We start from the raw sequence: 22,124 nt of genomic DNA, 5'->3' as shown, positions 1-22,124 counted from the left end.
TTCCGAGCTCATGCAGGCCTCCTGCATGGAGGCATTCCGTGGCAAAGGCCAGGAAAGCATTCAGCGAGTGTGATCAGAACATGCAGGAGGAGCTGCTGAGGCTAATTGGGGAGCAAACGGACATGATCAGGCATCCGGTGGAGCTGCAGGAAAGGCAACAGGAGCACAGACTGTCGTTGCATCCGTTGTATAACTGCCTGCTCTCCTCCTCAAGTTCCACATCCTCCTCACCCTGAAGCCCAAGAACGCAGTGGGGGAGGTTCCGGGGACCCAGCCACTCCATTCCAGAGGATGGCCCAAGCAACAGAAGGCTGTCATTCAAACAGCTTTGATTTGTAGTGTAGCTACAATTAGCAATGTGGCCTTGTCCTTCCCTCCTCCGCCACCCCACCCGGACTACCTTGTCAGTGATCTCCCTTTATTTATTTATTTTAAAAAAATGCATGGATTCAAGATAATAGAGACTTTATTTTCTTTGCCAGCTGTGGTCGAAGTGGGGAGGAGGATTGGCTTACAGGGAAGTAAATTCAACAAAGGGGGCAGGTTTGCAGCAAGGAGAAACGCACACAACTGTCACACCGTAGCCTGGCCAGTCATGAAACTGATTTTCAAAGCCTCTCTGATGCACAGCGCGCCTAGCTGTGCTCTTCTAATCGCCCTGGTGTCTGGCTGCTCAAAACTGGCCACCAGGCAATTTACCTCAACCTCCCACCCCTCCGTAAATGTCTCCCCCTTATTCTCACAGGTATTATGGAGCACACAGCAAGCAGCAATAACAATGGGAATGTTGGTTGCACTGAGGTCTAACCTAGTCAGCAAACAGTGCCAGTGAGCTTTTAAACGTCCAAAGGCACATTTTTATCATGATTCTGCACTTGCTCAGCCCCTGTAGTTGAACTGTTCCTTACTACTGTCCAGGCTGCCTGTGTACGGCTTCATGAGCCATGGGAGCAAGGGGTAGGCTGGATCCCCAAGGATAACTATTGACATTTCAGCATCCCCAATGGTAATTTTCTGGTCTGGGAAGTAAGTCCCTTCTTTCAACTGCTCAAACGGCCCAGAGTTCCTAAAGAGGCGAGCGTCATGCCGCTTTCCCAACCATCCCACGTTGATGTCTGTGAAACATCCCTTGTGATCCACCAGTGCTTGCAGCACCATTGAGAAGTACCCCTGGTGGTTTATGTACTGGTGGTAATGTACTGGTTGTGGTTTATGTACTTGGTCTGGTGCCAAGATAGGGATATGCGTTCTGTCTGTCGCCCCACCACAGTTAGGGAACCCCATTGCAGCAAAGCCGTCCACTATGACATACACATTTCTCAGAGTCACTACCCTTGCTAGCAGAAGGTCACTGATTGCCTTGGCTACTTGGATCACAGCAGCCCCCACAGTAGATTTGCCCACTCCAAATTGATTCCCGATTGACCGTTAGCAGTCAGGCTTTGCAAGCTTCCATAGGGCTATCGCTACTTGCTTCTCAACTGTCAGGGCAGGTCTCATCTTGGTATTCCTGCACTTCAGGGCAGGGGAAAGCAACTCACAAAGTTCAAGGAAAGTGGCCTTATGCATGCAAAAGTTTCACAGCCTCTGGGAATCATCCCATACCCGCAACACTATGCGGTCCCACCAGTCTGTGCTTGTTTGCCAGGCCCAGAACCAGCGTTCCACTGTATCAGCCTGCCCCACTGCCACCATGATGTCCCAATTGCCACAGCCTGTGCTTTCAGGAATGTCTGTGTCCAGGTCCTCCTCAAAATCATCCTCATGCTGGTGTCTCCTAGCCAGGTTCTGCACATACTGCAGGATAATGTGCGAGGTGTCTACAATGCTCACAGTGTTTGCATGGGTAGCCCAGGAAAAAAGGCGCGAAATGATTGTTTGCCATTGCTTTCAAGGAGGGAGGGAGGGGAGACTGATATATACCCAAAACTACCCCATCAGGCATTGGGAGCTTAATCCAGAATGCCAATGGGCAGCGGGGACTATGGGATAGCTACCCACATTGCACCGCTCCGTGAGTCGATGCTAGCCACGGTATTGAGAACACCCTCCACCAACCTACTGCGTTTAGTGGGGACGTACAAAATTGACTGTGTAAAATCGCTTTCTAAAGATCAACTTCTAAAAATCGACCTAATTTCGTAGTGTAGACATAGCGTCAGTTTACCAAAAAAGAGATAAGGGGCCAGATCTTTAGCTTATGTAGGGAAGCACAGCTTTGTTTGAAGTCATTCAAGGATTCCTTTCTAAGTTAAAGCAATTCTGGATTCATAAAATGAATTGTTACTTAAAATTCTATGCTAATATCAAATCAATATTTAATAAAGCTGACCCTCTGAACAGCACTTAACATTGGTGGTTCAGAATTCCTTTGGCATTTTTTGCAACCACAACCTAATTAACGTATCCTATGTCTGCCCCACTGAGATTTATATTTTTTATAATTTCTATGAATAATCATAGAATCATAGGACTGGAAGGGACCTTGAGAAATCATCTAGTCCAGTCCCCTGCACTCCTGGCAGGACTAAGTATTATCTAGACCATTCCTGATAGGTGTTTGTCTAACCTGTTCTTAAAAGTCTCCAATGATGGAAATTCCACAACCTCCCTAGGCAATTTATTCCAGTGCCTAATCACCCTGACAGATAGGAAGTTTTTTCTAATGTCCAACCTAAACATCCCTTGCTGCAATTTAAGCCCATTGCTTCTTGTCCTATCCTCAGAGGTTAAGAACAACAATTCTTCTCCCTCCTCCTTGTAACAACCCTTTACGTACTTGAAAACTATTATCATGTCCCCTCTCAGTCTTCTCTTCTCCAGACTAAACAAACCCAATTTTTTCAATCTTTGCTCCTGTATTAAAGGTTTTCTGGACCTTTAATTATTTTTGTTTTTCTTCTCTGGACACTCTCCAATTTGTCCATATCCTTCTTGAAATGTGGTGCCCAGAACTCGACACAATACTCCAGGTGATGCTTAATCAGCACAGAGTAGAGTGGAAGAATTACTTCTTGTGTCTTGCTTAGCAGGAGTGTTGTAATACATCCCAAAGTGATGTTCACCTTTTTTGCAACATACTTAGCTTCTGGTCTACTATGACCCCAAATCCCTTTCCGCAATACTCCTTTCTAGGCATTTCCCATTTTGTATGTGTACAATTGATTGTTCCTTCCTAAATGGAGTACTTTGCATTTGTCCTTCTTGAATTTCATCCTGTTTACTTCAGGCCATTCTCCAGTTTCTCCAGATCATTTTAAATTTTAATCCTATCCTCCAAAGCACTTGCAACCCCTCTCAGCTTCGTATTGTCTGCAAACTTTATAAGTATACTCTCTGTGCCATTATCTAAATCATTGATGAAGATATTGAACAGAACCGGACCCAGAACTGATCCCTGCAGGAACCCGCTCATTATGTCCTTACAATAAACATAATATTGATGTTTATTTGTAAGCATTTAAAAATATAACAGTTGTGCAAAATTATGGGGTTTGAACTTTTTTTATTTTTATCTATTTAAATGTTTGCAGTTGTGGGAAATTATGGGGGCGATCAGGAAATAATTATTTAATGATGGACATTGAGATTCAAAAAGTTAGTTTTATAACCATTAAAATATGAACGGTCAACTTCACATCAAAATATACAAAGTAAATATCCTTAAATATTCATAAGTTCTCAAGCAGCATTTGTCTCTTTGCCTATCTGTAAATTTCAGTTATCACTGGAAATATTTTTGTTGATTTGTGTGTGTGTATCATGAAATTGGCATTTTCTGAAAAAAATCTTTTGAAGCCTAGTCATATGGCATTGATTTTCTAAGCATGAATTTCTAAGTAACAGATTTATTTCAATTAATTTTTTGGTCTGGGATTTTGATATATTAACCTTCTAAAATGTTTTTGTCAAATATGCATGATCATTTAAAGGAAGACTTTGGTTTTGAAGTTTGTTAAAAATAGTTTCTGAGACATACTTGCTTCTGTGGTCTGTCTAAACTCTGCTAGTTGCTCTAATTCCACAATATAAATTTTGAATTTAAAATAACTTTTGCCAGTTCTTTATCATAAAATGATAAATAATCATATGTAACAAGTACATCAGATCGTTTGTATGTTTAATTTTTATAGGACAAAAAGGAGATGAAAATATATAACTCATTGTCATTTGCTACTGTTGAAGTACATTTCAAACAATGTTTTAAAGCAGTAGTGAATTATATTAAGTCATATCTGCAGTCTCTGGTTTTAATCTTATGGACGTGATTTAAATTAGCCTGCAATGAAGTATTTTTCTTTTATATACATTAGTTGGTATCACTGACACAAATATTACTAAAATTTATAAGGTACATTCCTTCTGTAGGTTTAGCTACAAATTCTGATATAAGCTGTGTAGTTGTACCACTGCCCTCTACTGGATGTGTCATAGCAACTATACTGCTAACACTTCAGGGAGAGTCTCCTCTAACTCTAATAAGGACCTTCCCTTCATCTAGATAGATCTAAGTTCTATTCTTGCTATCTGAGAGAAGTTCTGAGTAGCCATAATGTGCAACACAGTTACAACCATGCAGATCTTCAGTGTCCACAAATTGTTACTTTATAAACTGTTTTTTCCATTAATCAGTCTGATTGGCTGCAGAAATTACCAACTTTTTAGCTCTTTGTTCTAGTCACAGTGTACGAAAGAAAACAGTTTGGGAAATCATTCATAGTATTTACATTTTGTTCAACAGAAACACAATGTAAAATCCTTTCATTAGATATAAACTCAAGATATAGAAATCAGACTGCTTCAGCTCAGTTGTATGTTAATTCTAGATGTGTGCTTTTCACTACAAACTTTATTAAATATATCGACATCAAAGAAAGAGATTTGTTTAGATATTTTAACTAAGTTAACTAAGTAACTAACTGCTAGTGGTATTTAGGTTAATAGGTGGAAACTAGTTTTAGGATGAATGAGAACCCTTTGTATTCCCATTAATTTAATGTAAAAAACAAATGACAGCATGGGTGAAATCATGGCTAGGTTGAAGTCAGTGACAGAAAAAAATGTCATTTACTTCAATGGCACAGGATTTTACCATGTGCACAGACAAAACTTTGAATGCAAATTTTCTATTTGTTACTGTAGTATGTGGTTTAAATTTTAAAGTCTGTGGTGCAAAATAGAATTTACCTGTGCAAAAAACCCTTGTTCACGTGTTAATTTTTTCTCACTCCCTACCCTTGCATTTCAAAATGTTTTTAAATGAGTTTATTTTTAGCTGTATACAACTTGTTGTTGTCTGTGTCCTGCTTGCTACCCTAACTGTTTGCACTGGCTATTTTGGGACTGTGAAGACTGCTTTGTATTCATTTCACTTCAAAAAGATTTTCTGGGTGCTTGCACTGATAAGTACAAAAAATGTTCTCTCATGTATGTAGGTTATACTGCCACTTTTATCTTAATGATTGTGGATATGGCATCTGCTTTTTATTTGTATATTGCTTAAGTGATTTGTGCACTTAAATTGCTTCTTAAGGGAAAAAGTCAAAGGCAAGCACTATACAGTATGCTTTCGCCAACAAAATTTAATCAAAACCAAAAATCTTCATTGAAGACTGTGGTGGGGTGTATGTACCCCATCAGCAATTAAAGGTCGAAGGGATTCCTGAGGGGAGGAAAAATACTTTTCCTACCATGAAAAGAGTGTACAATCTTTCAGTCTTGATTTTGGGATGTTAAAATGCATCCATTTGGCAACTAGTTATCTTGGAATTTCTATTTTGTATTTTGTTGTTGTTAATGCGCTCACTACAATAACTAGTATAAAAGCAACCATATCAGGTAGAAGAATATAATAATGTTAGATGCAAAGATCTGGGAATCATGATGAACTATTAGACAATTCTTAAGAGTAGAGATTCTGTCTTTACTAGAAAGCTAGCTATTAGAAAATTGAGGATTTAAAAATAAAGTTTTGAAGGGGAAATTAAAAGTGGCTAAAATAGAGTGAAAAGAAAAGGAGTACTTGTGGCACCTTAGAGACTAACAAATTTATTTGAGCATAAACTCACGAAAGCTTATGCTCAAATAAATTTGTTAGTCTCTAAGGTGGCACAAGTACTCCTTTTCTTTTTGCGAATACAGACTAACACGGCTGCTACTCTGAAACCTAAAATAGCGTGGTTTTAGAAGTTCTTGTCTAAAAAGTTGGATTATCCACCCAGCTCTACTCTGCGTGCAAAGTGTGGTATGCTAGAGGATTGAAACGTGGTGAAAAGGTTGAGAACAGATATTTGTAGGAGTGAATGATAGATAGGGTTGATTTAATCATCTTTACAAACAACCCTTGTAAAAACAAACAAAAACCTTTCCCCTTAAGAGAAATCTGATCCTCACAAAATTGTAAAGAATGTTATGACGTATAATTGTAAACTGAGCAATAGTAAATGTTAATGGGCGGGTAATATAAATTGAGAACCTTAAGCACATGTATATACAATATATGTGTATGTGTGTATATAGATATAGATATTGTATATACATGTGCTTAAGGTTCTCTACACATATATATGTGTGCGTGTGTGAAACAGATTCAATAGATGAGAAAATAAAAGAAAAAATACCTGCATCTCTTTATAGAGTCTTCAACACATGTTGCTGCAGATCTATTACCCTTTTCCCCTGGCTAGCTGATGCTGCTGTTAGGAAAATTCAAAACACTGCCACAACTGTCAAACTGCGTTGAGCCCTGTCAACTGAAATAGTTTTCTATCTCCATTCTGTAATTCTTTAAGACACAAACACTATATGAACTGTTACACACTACTGAGATTACCAATATGCAGTTCGATGTGGAAGCTTGCTAACAAGATTTTGAAATATTGCCTAGTTTCTCAGAGTTTCATTATCAGAACGTCACAAATCCATAGGAACCCCCATTCTCTTAATACAGTGGTAATGACGACAATATAACCCTTACTGCTTTGCTTGCTTATACTATGTGTTTTAAAATGAGGACAGTGACATCAAGGTACTTATCTATAGGAGACTGATCTACCTTAATAGCTCTACAGCCAAGCTCTACGATACAACCACATTTGCTCCAACCCCTCAGACAGAGACAAACACCTACAAGATATCTATCAAGTGTTCTTACAACTACAGTACCCGCCTGCTGAAGAGAAGAAACTGATTGGCAGAGCCAGAAAAGTACCCAGAAGTCACCTACTACAGGACAGGCCCAACAAAGAAAATAACAGAACGCCACTAGCCATCACCTTCAGCCCCCAACTAAAACCTCTCCAACGCATCATCAAGGATCTACAACCTATCCTGAAGGATGACCCATCACTCTCACAGATCTTGGGAGACAGGCCAGTCCTTGCTTACAGACAGCCCCCCAACCTGAAGCAAATACTCACCAGCAACCACACACCACACAACAGAACCACTAACCCAGGAACCAATCCTTGCAACAAAGCCCGTTGCCAACTGTGTCCACATATCTATTCTATGATGGGGACACCATCATAGGGCCTAATCACATCAGCCACACTATCAGAGGCTCGTTCACCTGCGCATCTACCAATGTGATATATGCCATCATGTGCCAGCAATGCCCCTCTGCCATGTACATTGGTCAAACTGGACAGTCTCTATGTAAAAGAATAAATGATCACAAATCAGAAGTCAAGAATTATAACATTCAAAAACCAGTTTTGGGGAACACTTCAATCTCTCTGGTCACTCGATTACAGACCTAAAAGTGGCAATTCTTCAACAAAAAAAGCTTCAAAAACAGACTCCAATGAGAGACTGCTGAATTGGAATTAATTTGCAAACTGGATACAATTAACTTAGACTTGAATAGAGACTGGGAGTGGATGGGTCATAACACAAAGTAAAACTATTACTCCATGTTTATTCCCCCCCCCCCACCCTGCCACTGTTCCTCACACGTTCTTGTCAACTGCTGGAAATGGCCCACCTTGATTATCACTACAAAAGGTTTTTTTCCAGCCCCACCCCCCGCTCTCCTGCTAGTAATAGCTTAGCTCACCTGATCGCTCTTGTTACAGTGTATATGGTAACACCTATTGTTTCATGTTCTCTGTGTATATAAAATCTCCCCACCGTATTTTCCACTGCATGCATCTGATGAAGTGAGCTGTAGCTCACGAAAGCTTATGCTCAAATGAATTTTAGTCTCTAAGGTGCCACAAGTACTCCTTTTCTTTTTGCGAATACAGACTAACATAGCTGCTACTCTGAAATCTGTTTTGACAAGAGATTCTGTACAAATGGCAATATCAGGGCCCATTTTAATGATTTCCATATGCACTCAATTTACAAATAAAATATTTTTTCCTAAGTAATGACCCTGCAAACTCAACTTGGGGCCTGATAGTCAATCTGGGTATTCCCTTTTAGCATATCACTAATAATGAAGGTTCTGCATGCCAAATTATGTCTTTGGTAACACTTGTTCATCTCTGACCATCAGTGGGCTTGCACAGGCATATCTGCCTGGAACTCAGTAAACAATTCTATTGATATCATATGAAAAGGAATAGAAACCAGCTCACTCTGTACTGGTTGTGTTGGTTCTATAGGGTTACAGGACGTAAAAACTAAAATCTGTATATTGTATGAGTCCAACTAATTATCCAGGATGAAATCCTGGCACTATGAAGTCAATCATCAAGATTTCACCCACAGAGAGTATGTCCATTGTGTAAGAGAAGAACATTGTTACACAGTTACTCTTTAGAGTAAAATCATACAATAATATATGCACAGAAATAATGTATAATAGCAGAGGATTAATGTTTCTGTTCAGAGAAATTTGCTTTCTTTAATTTGACTAAAGAGATAGAGGGGGTCTGATTTGAGTCTGAAGTTGATATGGAATTTTGAGAAGTTGGGACAGGGATGAAATGGGAGCTCTCTGGTATTTGTACAAGGCATAGATCCAGATTTCAGAAATATTATACATATTTTATAACATAAACAATAGTCAAATTTTGAGTTAAAATTCTGTTTTCTGTTGACTGCAGACCACTTCATCTCTGCACTTTACTTCACTAGACTCCTTGCATTGAATTATAGCCCCACAAATTCCCTGTTTTAAAGAGATGCCTCCAGCAGATTGACAATCAATTTGTCCTTATCTGCCAAATCTCATTTGTTATAACCCCCTCAGGAGTTATGGATTTGAACTGAAAGTAAGCAAAATGCAGTTATTACCCATGATGTTGACCGGAAACCTGGTAAAACTCAGAAGTTTCAGCTGAATTTCTCTGAGTTTTCGGTTTCACTTGAAACTGAAACACAAAGCAAAGCTTGGGATGAAAACCCTCACTGACCAAAAAAAACCAACAACAATTAAATCAATCCCCTGTGACCTGAAAGTGCATTATCTTGCATAACTCTAGTCATAAAACCATACATGGGACCTCTGAATTAGGGAAAAGGACTGAATCAACTGTATTCAGATTGAGTTTTGTTAAACAAACTTGTTTCCTTGGGTACAGAATTTTAACGTGCGCACGGGGCTATTTTTGTATATGTTGCATTCCTTGCATGGCTCAATTTCACAAAAGATACTACATGGTAGAGAGTGGAATGGGGGTCATGGCTCTATTTCATCTTCCCTAAACACTTCTGTCTTGTTCATATGAAGAAAACAGAAAACTGAGAGGAGACCAGGGAGAAGGGAACTTGGAGTCCAAAAGCTCACTTTAAAGTGCTTTAAAAATAAAAATGTACATGAAAAAGGGAGACAAGGGGATAGCCCCAAAACAGCACTTCAAAGTTGTGTAATTGCTTTTATTTTTATTTTGGGAAAGCAGCCAAGAGAGTTGGAGAGGTACACCTCTACCCCTATATAACGCGGTCCTCAGGAGACAAAAAATCTCACCGTGTTATAGGTGAGACCGTGTTGTATCGAACTTCCTTTGACCTCCCCTGTTCCTTGTTCCCTGACTGCCCCCTCTAGAGACCCCATCCCTAATACCCCCAGTACCCCACCTCCTACCCAACCCCCCTGCTCCCTGTCCCCTGATGGTTCCGACCCTATCCACACCCCTCACCCCCTGACAGGCGCTCACCGACAGTGGTGGGAAACAGAGCAACACGGCCCCAGCCCGCTCCACTCTGCCACCTCCCAGCCATGGCACTCTGCTTCCTGCTGCCGGTGAGTGCTGGGAAGTTGGGGAAAGGACGCCCCTCGCACTCACCGGCGGTGGGAAGCGGAACGACGTGGCCCCAGTCTGCTCTGCTCTCCTTGCCCTGGCCCCAGCCGTGTCGCTGGGGGCGGGGGTTGGGGAAAGGTCCCGCACTCACTTGCGTCGGGAAGCGCTGCGGCTGGCGGAGTGGAGCAGGCTGGGGCCGGGCTGCTTCATTGCCAGTGAGTGCCAGGGGGGATCCCTTCCCCCCAAGCCCCCTCCCCCGAGCGACACGGCTGGGGCCAGGGCAAGGGAAGCGGAGTGGGCTGCTCCCAGCTCCCCACTAATCCCCAGGCCACTCTGGGACTGCGGGTCCCTCAAAAGTGCCCCCCCACAGCTCCTGCCTCCCAGATCCTTGGGTGGGGGGGGAGTCCCTGACTGCCCCCGAGACCCTCTGCCCCTTATCCAACCCCTCGGCCCCGGCCCAGCACAGCACCCTTAACATACTGCTCAGAGCAGCGTGTCAGAGCTTTACCGCGTTGTATGCGAACCTGCGTTATATCGGGGTAGAGTGTATATTTATGTAATGATACTTCAAATGAGAGAGAGAGAGAAACTTTTAAAATGCTGAGGCTTGATCAATTTTCAGTGGCTGGTTGAAAGTGCATAATGGAAAGGAAAAATTACAAAAGAGAAACCTTGGAACAGCATCTGGGAGGCATGTGTCTGCAAAGCAACCCTGAGGGCCAAGTTTTCCCACATTTAGGTAAGTGCTCAGTGAAATGCTGTTACCAGGACAGCAGTCATGGTATCAATTCTTAATACCAGATCAAGACACCTACTGATACCATACTCAACAACACCAAGACACCTCTTTCTCTGTGCACAATAACTGCAGATAGCTATGGTACCAATCTGAAAGTGGCTATTAGGGTGTTTTTATTTTTAACTATGCGACACATGCTGAGTTGTATGTCCAGGGTTTAAAGTGATTTTGAGGAAGTGCTTTTCTTGTCAAGCTCCAGTGATAGGATTTCAATAAATTGTTTATAAGAAAACAAGTCTTGGACAGCTTAAGTACATGTAGTTTCTCTCTGCAGCAGTTACTGAACTACCTGGAATATCAATTTTTTTTGGACAATTTTGTGGTGATGTTCAGTCTAGCTTTCTGTGGTGGCATTAGCCCATCCGGAGAATGTGTCTGTTATTTTAATATAGCGTCATATATCCTAGATCCTATTGCTGGTGGTGCCTGACATGGATTTGAAAAATGACCATGTTCAAGTCACTTTAAATCTGTTTCTCACTCTACAGTGTCATCTCTAAAATGGGGTTAATACTTCACTCTCACAATGACTTGTTTGTAAAATGCTTTGAGATTTTTTACTAGAATGATACAAGAACAAAGTATCATTGTTAATTATAATTTCTTGATGGTAGTTTGGAAAGGTGATCTGTTAGAAATGACAAAATTTGGAGCGAACTTAAGAAACCTTTTCCCCCTCTCTGTTTGCCTTTAATCTCTCCTTGTTTTTATCCAAAAGATGCCGCAACAGATGCGGGTACAGTTTGTATTATTGATAGTGCCAGACAGAACGTTATTTACTCTCTCATTGTTGTCTCCTGGGTATTCTCACATGACAAGTCCCATCCTTTGCAGTCCCAGCCTTAGCATCATTTATTATGGGCATCTGGTCTCTCTGTTGTCTGTTGAGCTACTTTAGAGTGGCCAGGTATTTCTTATTATTTGATTTATTGCTCTTTAATATTTTTTCCTGATGTTAAAATTCTCCATTGATTGTAATTAGGTTTCTGAACTTTGGTGGGGTCTTGGTGAGCTATCATTGAGCACTTTTTCCTAATGTATTCAGTTCTAATGTTTACTTATTAGATTCCCCCCCCATTAAACATTGGTCAAGAGGAAACCTTAGATGTGACTCAAACAATGCAAAAGATTCAATGTGAATTGCTTCTGATATCTAGTCTGTATGTGTGGCATAAAAATAATTTTAAAGGGTAGTGGTGGGCTCAATTCTAAACCATAATTGTATAGGGGTACTACAGCATCAAAAAGTCAGGTTGGAACATAGCCACATGGCTAATACATCCATACTACAGATGCCAAGAAAGGGATATGCTTTGATTAAATTCTTACTCTACATGCCAGCTACATATGCATATGTAAAGTATCTGAATACATTTAATGTGTAGGGTATAGATGGAGTGGACAATGCATATATTTCTCTTCGAGGCCCTGATCCAAAGCCGACTGAAGTCAATGGTAAAATGTGTTTTCTTCAGTGCCCATTTGATAGAGGCTCAAATGCATAGTCAATAGGGAACTGCATATGTACATGTGATTTTGCACATGTGTCAACTGATACAGAGATCCAAATGCAACATCCAGTACTCCAGAGCTTTACCCTAGTTTCTAAATGAGTAAAGATGAAGTAATTCTGAACACTGTTTATGTATTTAGACAAAGGAGTTATTCACTGCTGCTTCTGCTTATATATGTAGTGTCAAATGGGATATTAGAATTCATCATGCATTTGAAAATATATGTAGTATAACTTCCCTTAAGGGATTTCACCACCATTTAATGTAATTAAAATAAATGACAGTGTAGTCCCTGAAGAAAAAGGAGAGCATACAACAGAATTCCCACCAGAAGAGCATTCTGAAATGCATCTAAATGGATGGTTGCAAATTAAGTACAAATATTTTTAAGCATACTATGTCTGAAAGAAAAATTTAGAAAACATGAAAAAAATATGGGGACAAATCCCTTATTTGGGAAAACTGCCCTTGTTTCACGTGGTCTGGGTTCTGTTTCCTTCAGTTGTTTTGTTTAACCTGGGACAAATAACTTTCCATCCCTTTATCTCACTATGTTTTTCTATTGTGGAATTGACACCTTAAATAAACACTTGACTTTATAAATTACCCTTCTCATTTGTTGGCCAAAAAAGTAATTAAATTAATGTGTAAAGTAATTACTATTTACATATTTTGCTTTAATTGAATCTGTGTTTAATAATGCCATGTACAGCAACAGTAAAATAAGGTTTATCAGGCATGTTTGTTAGGGGTGGCCACTTAAATGAATAAGGTAATTCGAGCGCACACGCTTAGGTTATTACTTCACAAGAAGATTCCTTTGGGCTTCTGTGCTGTAAATTCATGACCACTAGTTATGACATTGATAGGAATTTTATTTTCCCTGGCCCTCTTGTAGTTGGCCTTGTGATTAATATAGAACTTCAGCTCTGTGTTCTTATAACAGTACGAACGAAAAGCTACTCCTGCTCAAATATATATACAATGTAAAGTAAACACAATGTAAACAATATTGCCCTTGAACTGTGCTTTAATACCAACTGTTTGTCACTTTAACACAAGGGTTTATGATTATTTTTGTTTGCTTTTTCTAGTGTAAAACTTTGTCTGGAATCTGTGACCACATCATCTCTCTCTCATCTGACTCTCTGGTGTCTCAGTCAGCACACCTTGAAGTAGTTCACCTTACTAGCATTATGCCCAGTGAGGGCTTGGTAAGTAAGAATGTAGCTAATTCCATTTGAATATTAAACTCAAGCATCTATCCTTTAGATTGTTGTATTTTGTTTTGTTTTTACTTGCCACGAAACCAAAGTGCATTTGTTTTATGCAGTTTCCAGCTCTTTATACTAGTGCAAGCTTCAGCTGATTTCTAGAAGTGGTTTAACTACAGTCTTTATCTGTGTTAAAATAAAATAAAATAAAATATCTACAGTACTTAAAGCACCAGACATACCCAGAAAACGTACTGGCAGCAAAAGTAGAGCATTGTAATCTGTTATGAGCTGTAATATAGCTGTTGGACAACAGCAAAATTATTGATCTTATTTTTATGTATAAAAAATGTTGGGCTCCAATATAGAAGTTAATCAGCTGCATAAAATAAATGTAAGAGATGGTGCTAGAAGTTTAAAGGAAAGTGATTATATTGTTTTTCTTAGTATTTAGTTAAAAGGCTTTTATGGATTTTACTTCAAATTTCAGCAAGATTACTTTATTAGGGAAGACCAAAACCAACCAACCAACCAAAAAAACCCCAAAGATTTGTAGATGATATTTACAGAACAGACATTGGGACAGATTCACCCAAATGTGCAGCTGCATTGCACCATTCCACGGTTACAAATCAGCTGTAAATCCAGTTTAACTGGTCAGTTAAGCCAGGTCTGTAGCTATCTTACATCAACAGAGAAGCACAAAAGCAGTCAGAGTATACTAGTGAATCTGGCCCCATGTCTCTCTATAGAGATTGTATTATATTTCTCAGTTATAATCCACATTTCTTCCATTTCCGCTAATAATAAAATCTTAGTCTCTCAACATCTTTGCATTTTGAAGCCTGATGCTGAATAGTAATGCTAACCTGCAGATTACATAATGTGATTATTGTGAAGGATGTGGGGCTGGTATATATTCATTTATGAATAATATATGGATATATTGGATTATGAGAATGTTTGCTATATGGAGTTAATTCACTGTTTGCATGGACTGACTTAGTTAATAGTAGGGATCTTGGGAATCAAGCAGGAGGGTAAAACAATGAATCCAGATAAAACACTTCCTGGTTAACAGATTAGGAGGTTAAGAAACAATACCTGAGCTATTAGCTGTGAAGATGCTACTTCCAGGCTCCAGCCAAAGTTACACAGCTGTTTTACCAAGGCTGGGACCACACAGTTCAAAAGGATGTTACAGTTAAAAACTCTGTCAAGAGCAGGGAGGCAGTTGTCAGGGGCTGTTATCATGAGAAACTGGCTGACTCAGACAGTGGTCCTCTGTCGGGGGGGGGGGGGGGAGGGGGGGAAGGGGTGGTCTTTGAAGGAGATGGACCTGTTTAAACTTCCTGGGGGATGATTAGCCTTGGGAAGATATACATTCATATAGACTGTTTAATTGTTTGCAAATCCCTTTGCTCTTATGCTTTCTGTTCCTACTGTTAAGATTAAATAATACTTTTCTTTCAGAAAGCTGCCTGGTCACTGTATTAACTAGAGATCAGTTTCCTAAGGGAAGACTTTAAGGTGCCGAGTCCAGTCTGTCCTGCTGAGTAGACACTGAGGCTATAGTCCGAGACCTAGTCTAAGAATGGGAAAATCACAGGATTCCCTCCTCCCCTCCCCCACACACGCACAGGACAGGTAAAGGCTAAAGGTCTAACACCTGAGGGGCATGACTCAGAGAGACTTAAGTGCAGCTAGCCCAGTGACCATGACAATTATAATGCCCCAAAAATTAGTTGAAAAACTATATATAGAAGATACCTTGTATTGCAATAATGAATTATTCGGAAAGAGACCATACTGGATATAGAAACATTGGCAGCAAGATGAGGCCACTTAGCAGACCTCTGGTTGATTTAAGGGTCAGACAGGCTTATCTGACTGCATCTCTTGTGCGAGAAGGCTGCTTATATACCACATTGGTCCAGTTCATGTCCTATCTATAGGAGTGAGCAGGAGAGACCCATACCGTCTCAAGGTAGGTAATTCTGCTAATGAGTTGAGTCTACTCCAGTATCTGGCTACTAGTTTGCAGGCTAAGCCGCCATTACTTTTTTTGTTAAATGCTTATTTCATGTAGATCTCTTAATGCTACAAAACAGCCATTCAGTTACTCTGTGGCTCCACTGTGAATTACTAGCTTTCTGCTGAGCCAAGATCTACTCTGTGTATTTCAGGCCACCCCTTTCCTTAGGGGGAATTCTTTAACAGCCAAGTTTTTCAAATAAGATTCTTTAAAGTAATAATTTTAACTGAAAGTGTTTTTTGGATACACTGATGATCAGATTGACAGATATGTGCATATTTAATATTTCTCATTCCAAATAAAAATAAAGAACTATACCATTTGGAAGTACTCAGTGTTTTAAATTTTAAAATAAAAAGCATCTCCCCTCATATGGTAATAGTACACAGTAGGGAATTTCGGCTGGGTAGTTAGAGTTTTAAAGTATCACAAAAATACTTTTTGGTTCATTTTCATTGCAGAAATGTATTTTATAAGAAATTTACATCAGTGAATTGTTGCTGGTGTCACAAGTTGGTTATTTTCCATTTGAAGTTAAATAAAAAGCTATTTTAAATAAGTATGATTCTTGTTACCGGTGATTTTTGTAGAGGTCAGCATGGACTAACAAATTGGCTTTTTCACTTCTTGAAACCTGAATTCAAATCCTGATTTGGCAGTTTCATTATAATTCCTGTCATTTACCTAAATTACGCAGTCACCTCACAATATTGTAGGATGGTAGTTTCTAGTGAGGAACAGTGCAAGTCTGAATTAACAAACAGCATATTTAAACCAAAACAATTCCAAAGATAGATAGATAGATAGATAGATAGATATTTTTACAAATGTTATAAACAAAAACGCTTCACACATCACTGAAATGCAGCCTTCTCTATGGTGAAATCATTATTGGGCACAACAATACAATACATACATTAGGTGAGAAGTTGAAGAATTCTGTAATCAAAACAGATAGTGAGAATTTAGGTAGGTAAATTGGATGGTTGAGCTTATTTTGCCTAATTCTGAAGGGACTGGAATATTATAGGTTTGGAAGTTCCTTGCAAACTTCAACATTCCTGGGTCCATATTCTTCTTAGAAAAGATCAGAAAAAAGGAACAGTGAAAGGGCAGAAAGGAAAAATCCTTTACAAAAATATAGGATGAAAAATAGAGTAGAGAATGGATTACAAATTGTTATTAGAATCTTTAAGTACATGATCATATCGTATTTTCCACAGGACCCCTGTCTCAGTCAATGAACGTATGCATGTGGATTCCCAGGCACTATTTACTACATACTAACCAAGTTCTGTACTGCAGTGAATTATTAATTTCTTGATGGGCATTTTTATGGCACTCTTCACTGTACTATCTGTATGCTTCACAGACAGTAATAAGTTTATCTTCACAACACCCTTGTGTGGTAAGGTGGTATTATTATCCCAGTTTTATAGGAAGGGAACTCAGGCACAGAGAGATTAAGGTTAAAATTGTCAAAAGTATCCATTAATTTTGGATGCCCAGCTTGAGATGCCGAGGGCTTGATTTTGCAGACTATTTTATGTTTTTATAGACCTATTTAAAGCACAGCTTCTGTTGACTTCAGTTGCAGCTGTGAGTGCTCAGCACTTCTGCAAATCTGACTCCAGGCATCTGAGCACCCAGAAAATTAGTGGTAATCTATGAAAAATATGGTTTGGGACTTGCTCAGCCTCTCTTAGGACCTGTGTCTCTGAGGCAGAGATGGAATTCTTTTTTCCAAAGTGACTCTAACATTTTGGGGATTCACCCAGACCAATGAGAGGTTGTCTCATTACCTGCCCTGTAACCCGGGGTGTTTCTGTGCTGTGCAACTTTGGCTCAGATTCCTGACACCAACAGCCTGCTTACAGCACAATGACCTGGCTTCCACCAACCTGGTTATTCCTTGCAGGGTGACACCAACAGTTCTTCCAGCCTTGAGTCTCTCCAAAATCATCTCCCCTGCAGTGCTCAGCTCCTCTCACTATACTGCCTTATCAATTTCCCTGCTCCTTTAAAGAGACAGTACACAGCACCAGTCCAGTCTGTTAGTTTGGCTGAGGATTTTATCCTTCAGTTTGAAACACTGCACTACTTCTTTGTATGGCTGATGTAGATGTGGAGCAACAACTATAATTTTCTATTTAGATGATTAAGCCAGACAATTGCATGAGGAGTAGCGGAGTGTAACGCTGTGATGCCTCTTTCATATTTGAGAACCAGCCATTGAGTCATTATATGTTCCATTGTCTGTTCTGGGTGACCACAGTCGCACACTTGAGAGTTTTTAATTTTCCATTTGTGCATCAAGTAACACTGCCCGGAGATTACTGTATAATAAAACAAGGTTAAATTAATTAATAAGGAACAGCTATTTAAGTGAAACCAAGTAGAAGGAATTGAGATAGAAACGGTTACAAACAAACCAAAGTAAAAAAAAAAGCCCTCCTGAGGCCTCAGCTTGTTATGTCCACCAGAGAGTTGATGCCAGGTTAATTTTGCAGTCTCCTCCCCCAGTAGTTAGGTGGCTGCCTTCCCCATTCGCTAATTTGATGGCTTTAACTTTTATGTAAATATACTCCTATTGCATCTTCTCAATTTACATAGGAGACCCTTTCAAGCAGGCAGGACCACATTCCTTTATCTAGGGCAGAGTGACTTAAGACATTTTAAGAACATATTTCCAGCACACATTTATAACTTTTCATATATATCATCCATACATACACCACACAATAATATTAACAGCCCAGTGTGTTACCCAGTTCATATGTGATTCCCTACATGACACCTTGTAGATACAGATTATGACAACAGTGAGTTAGAGTACACTCAGCTGCTCAGGCCTGCTAAGGCTCAGTGCTAGACACAAGAGACCCCTCTGCATTGGGGTGCTCTCAGGGACACAGTGATGTTCAACTGTATTAACCATGAGACTATCCTTTCTCTTCCTGCAGTCCCCTGCCTCCTTCCCTAAAGGGCTTTCAACTTTTGCACCAAATGAGAGAGGGGTCCTACAGACAACAGCCTCCTTCACAACACAGCCCTGATTTATCCCCAGAGCAGGTCCATGCTGTGCACTGAATGAGGCAGGGGTTGTGGGAAAAATAGCATGTGCTCATGTAATTAAAAGATTGTATCATAATGCACATTCACAAGGAAGCTGAACAAGACTCTCAGACTATAAGGTCAGAAAGGACCAACATGATTATCTAGTGTGACCTCCTGCACATTGCAGGACACAGAACCTCACCCACCCACTCCTGTAATAGACCCCTAATCTTTGGCTGAGTTACTGAAGTCCTCAAATTATGGTTTAAAGCAGGGGTGGCCAATCTGTGGCTCCGGAGCCACATGCAGCTCTTCAGAAGTTAATATGCGGCTCCTTGTATAGTACCAACTCCGGGGCTAGAGCTACAAGTGCCAACTTTCCAATGGGTGTTCACTGCTCAACCCCTTGCTTGCCAGAGGCTCTGCCCCCACTCCACCCTTTTCCTTCTCCTCCCCATAGCCTGCCCTGCCCTCACTCCTCCCCCTCCCTTCCAGAGTCTCCTGCACACCACGAAACAGCTGATCAGGCGCTGCAAGGAGGGAGGGAGGGAGGGGGAGGCACTGATCGGCAGGGCTGCCAACGTATTACTGTGGCTTTTGGCAATGTACACTGGTAAATTCTGGCTCCTTCTCAGGCTCAGGTTGGCCACCCCTGGTTTAAAGACTTCAAGGGTCAATAGGCACTTTAATTCTGGTATCTCCTAACTTTTGAGTACTTGACTTTACAACCTTAATGTTCTTTTAACATAGTTCTTTTAAAAGAAATTTCTTACACTTCTTAAAAAAAAAAAAAAAAAAAAAGCAAACTGAAAAAAATGTTCTCATTTGGAGCCATATTGACTCCTGCTGGGTACCAACGGAGTTGGAGCTTTTAGATCCACAGCATAGACATTTACCACTTGAGATAATGGAGTAACTGTAGTAAGCTCTGTGGGGTTTTTCCTTCTAATTGATCTTTAGCAAGAGAGACTTTGTAATGGATGTGCTTTTTTGTTAATATAAACCTGTTTTTGTAGTATTTTAATACTCTGACGTGTGTAAGGGGAAGAATACTTTAAAAATATACATATCATAAAATCCCGTTTTGCTAACTTTTTCTTAGCAAAGGTATTCCTCATAGGCATGCAATTGGAGAATGTCAGGTAGTAATTAACTAGCTAGCACTGTGAAGAAGCTGTCTCTAGTTTTTGGATCAATTTTTTAAAGATGACATTTGCAATTCTCATTTTAGGAATTATGCATCTAATTGGAGTTCTCCTGCAAACTCATTTTTCTTCTATAATCCCAATTTTCTTGATCATAAATTGTCAACAACCTGAAACCATATTTTACATTGTCAATAAAATTACATCATTGTCTGCTGATTTCGGGCAAAGAGCCAGTCATCTTCTGCCTCTCCCCATGACAGTTCCTTCACTGCCAGCTTCACTTTCTCAGAGGTTAGGGGTCTATTACAGGAGTAGGAGGGTGAGGTTTTGTGGCCTGCAATATGCAGGAGGTCAGACTAGGTGATCATGATGGTTCCATCTGGCCTTAAAATCCATGAGACTATGAGGATGGGACCAGGCACCAAAACTGGGACCAGGGGGAGCCTCTCCTATGGCGAGTGACCACTTCTCTGGCTCGCACCCTGGCAGCACGGAGGAGGAGACTGTCTGATTTGAATAAACAAGGGGAAAAAGCTAGACTGGGAAATGAGTAGTTTGGAAAAAGTTGTCTGGTGAGACTGAGAATGGCTTGGCAATGAAAATGGAATGGGGATCCAGTCAGGGTGAGTGGAGACTGGGAACTAGTGGGGGTGGGAAGGATGTGACTTGTTGATTGATGGGGGCTGGAACTTGAAGCCTATGAGGGAAATGACAGAGGGGGTTGGAAACACTGAAATTGGATGAGAGTGGACACTGGGTAGGCAAGGAGAATGGGAGTGGAACCAGGGATGGGGAAGAGACAGAACTAGGACAGGGTCAGGTTGGGGGGATGGGACACAAGGAATCAAGCTTGGGGAGGACAGGCAGAAGAGACTGGGCCCAAAACAGTAAATTATTCTTCAGAACCTGAAATGGAACCATTAGGAAAGGGATGGATAGATATGACATTTTCTATTTTATTATCACTATATAAATTCATGGTACACCCACACCTTGAACACTGCATGCAGTTCTGGTTGTCCCATCTCAAAAAAGATATATTAGAATTGGAAAAGGTATACAGAAAGGCAACAACAATTATGAAGGGTATGGAACAGCTTCCATATGAGGAGAGATTAAAAAGACTGGGACTTTTCAGCTTGAAAAAGAGACAACTAAGGGGGGATCTGAAAGAGGTCTATAAACCCTTGAATGGAGAGAAGAAGGTGAATAAGGAAGTGTTATTTACCCTTCACATTACAGAAGAAGTGGGGGTCACCAAATGAAATTAATAGGCAGCAGATTTAAAACAAACAAAAGGAAGTACTTTTTCACAAAATGCAGTCAACCTTTGGAACTTGTTGTCAGGGGACGCTGTGAAGGCCACAAGTATAACAGGTTTCAAAAAAGAATTTGCTAAGTTCATGGAGGATAGGTCAATCAATGGCTATTAGCCAAGATGTTCAGGGATGTAACCCCATGCTTTGGGTGTCCCTAGTCTGAGTGCCAGAAGCTGAGAGTGGACAACAGGGGTTGGATCACTTGATGATTGCCTGTTTGGTTCATTCCCTCTGAAGCACCTGGCATTGGCTGCTGTTGGAAGACAGGATACTGAGCTAGATGGACCATTGATCTGACCCAGTATGGCTGTTCTTATGTAAATGTAAGTCAAGATTCTTGAGTATCACCATTCTTCTATGGGCAACTTGTGGGCTTCATCCTCATCTGTTGCTGGTCCACACAAAGGATGACAACCTACTATGCTAGCAGTTACTCAGTTAGCTCAGTGTCAGAGGTTTGTGTGGTGGATCCAACCCTGCTGATGACTCGTGTGTGTCCATATGCTACATGATATTTTTTCCAGTTTTGATATTTAAAAACAAACAAACATGGGAAACAATATATACAAAAGCTACATTTAAAAGAACATTTTTAAGGTTGCAAAGTCAAGCACCCAAAAGTTAGGAAATAGCAGAATTAAGGTTACTTATGCAATCTTAATTTGTCACCCACATGCATATACATTATGCTTTCAAGAGCAGAGTAAGAAGGCCTTAGTGTGAATGAGGGCATCATAACAGTTTATATTTTGTTTATGTTTCTATCTATCTATCTCAAGCCCCAAATGAATAGTTGGGAGAAAACCAGACTTTCTGAAAGATTTATCAAGCCTGCTTCTTCATTTTTA

At 40.2% G+C, this 22,124-nt stretch overlaps 1 protein-coding gene across 1 annotated transcript in view; it reads left to right on the top strand.

Annotated features, from left to right (window-relative positions):
• Positions 1-22,124, top strand: part of LOC119861898 (connector enhancer of kinase suppressor of ras 2-like) — a 479,757-nt gene that overhangs the window by 195,142 nt on the left and 262,491 nt on the right. Inside the window, exon 7 of the mRNA XM_043492113.1 lies at positions 13,598-13,717. Coding sequence (XP_043348048.1) covers positions 13,598-13,717 — 120 coding nt within the window. The remainder of the gene's footprint in view (positions 1-13,597; positions 13,718-22,124) is intronic.

The sequence above is a fragment of the Dermochelys coriacea genome, chromosome 9 (assembly GCF_009764565.3).
Source record: "Dermochelys coriacea isolate rDerCor1 chromosome 9, rDerCor1.pri.v4, whole genome shotgun sequence".
In the NCBI taxonomy this organism is placed as follows: domain Eukaryota; kingdom Metazoa; phylum Chordata; order Testudines; family Dermochelyidae; genus Dermochelys; species Dermochelys coriacea.
Note: the sequence above shows the minus strand (reverse complement) of the source record. Positions and strands in the feature narration are given on the sequence as shown.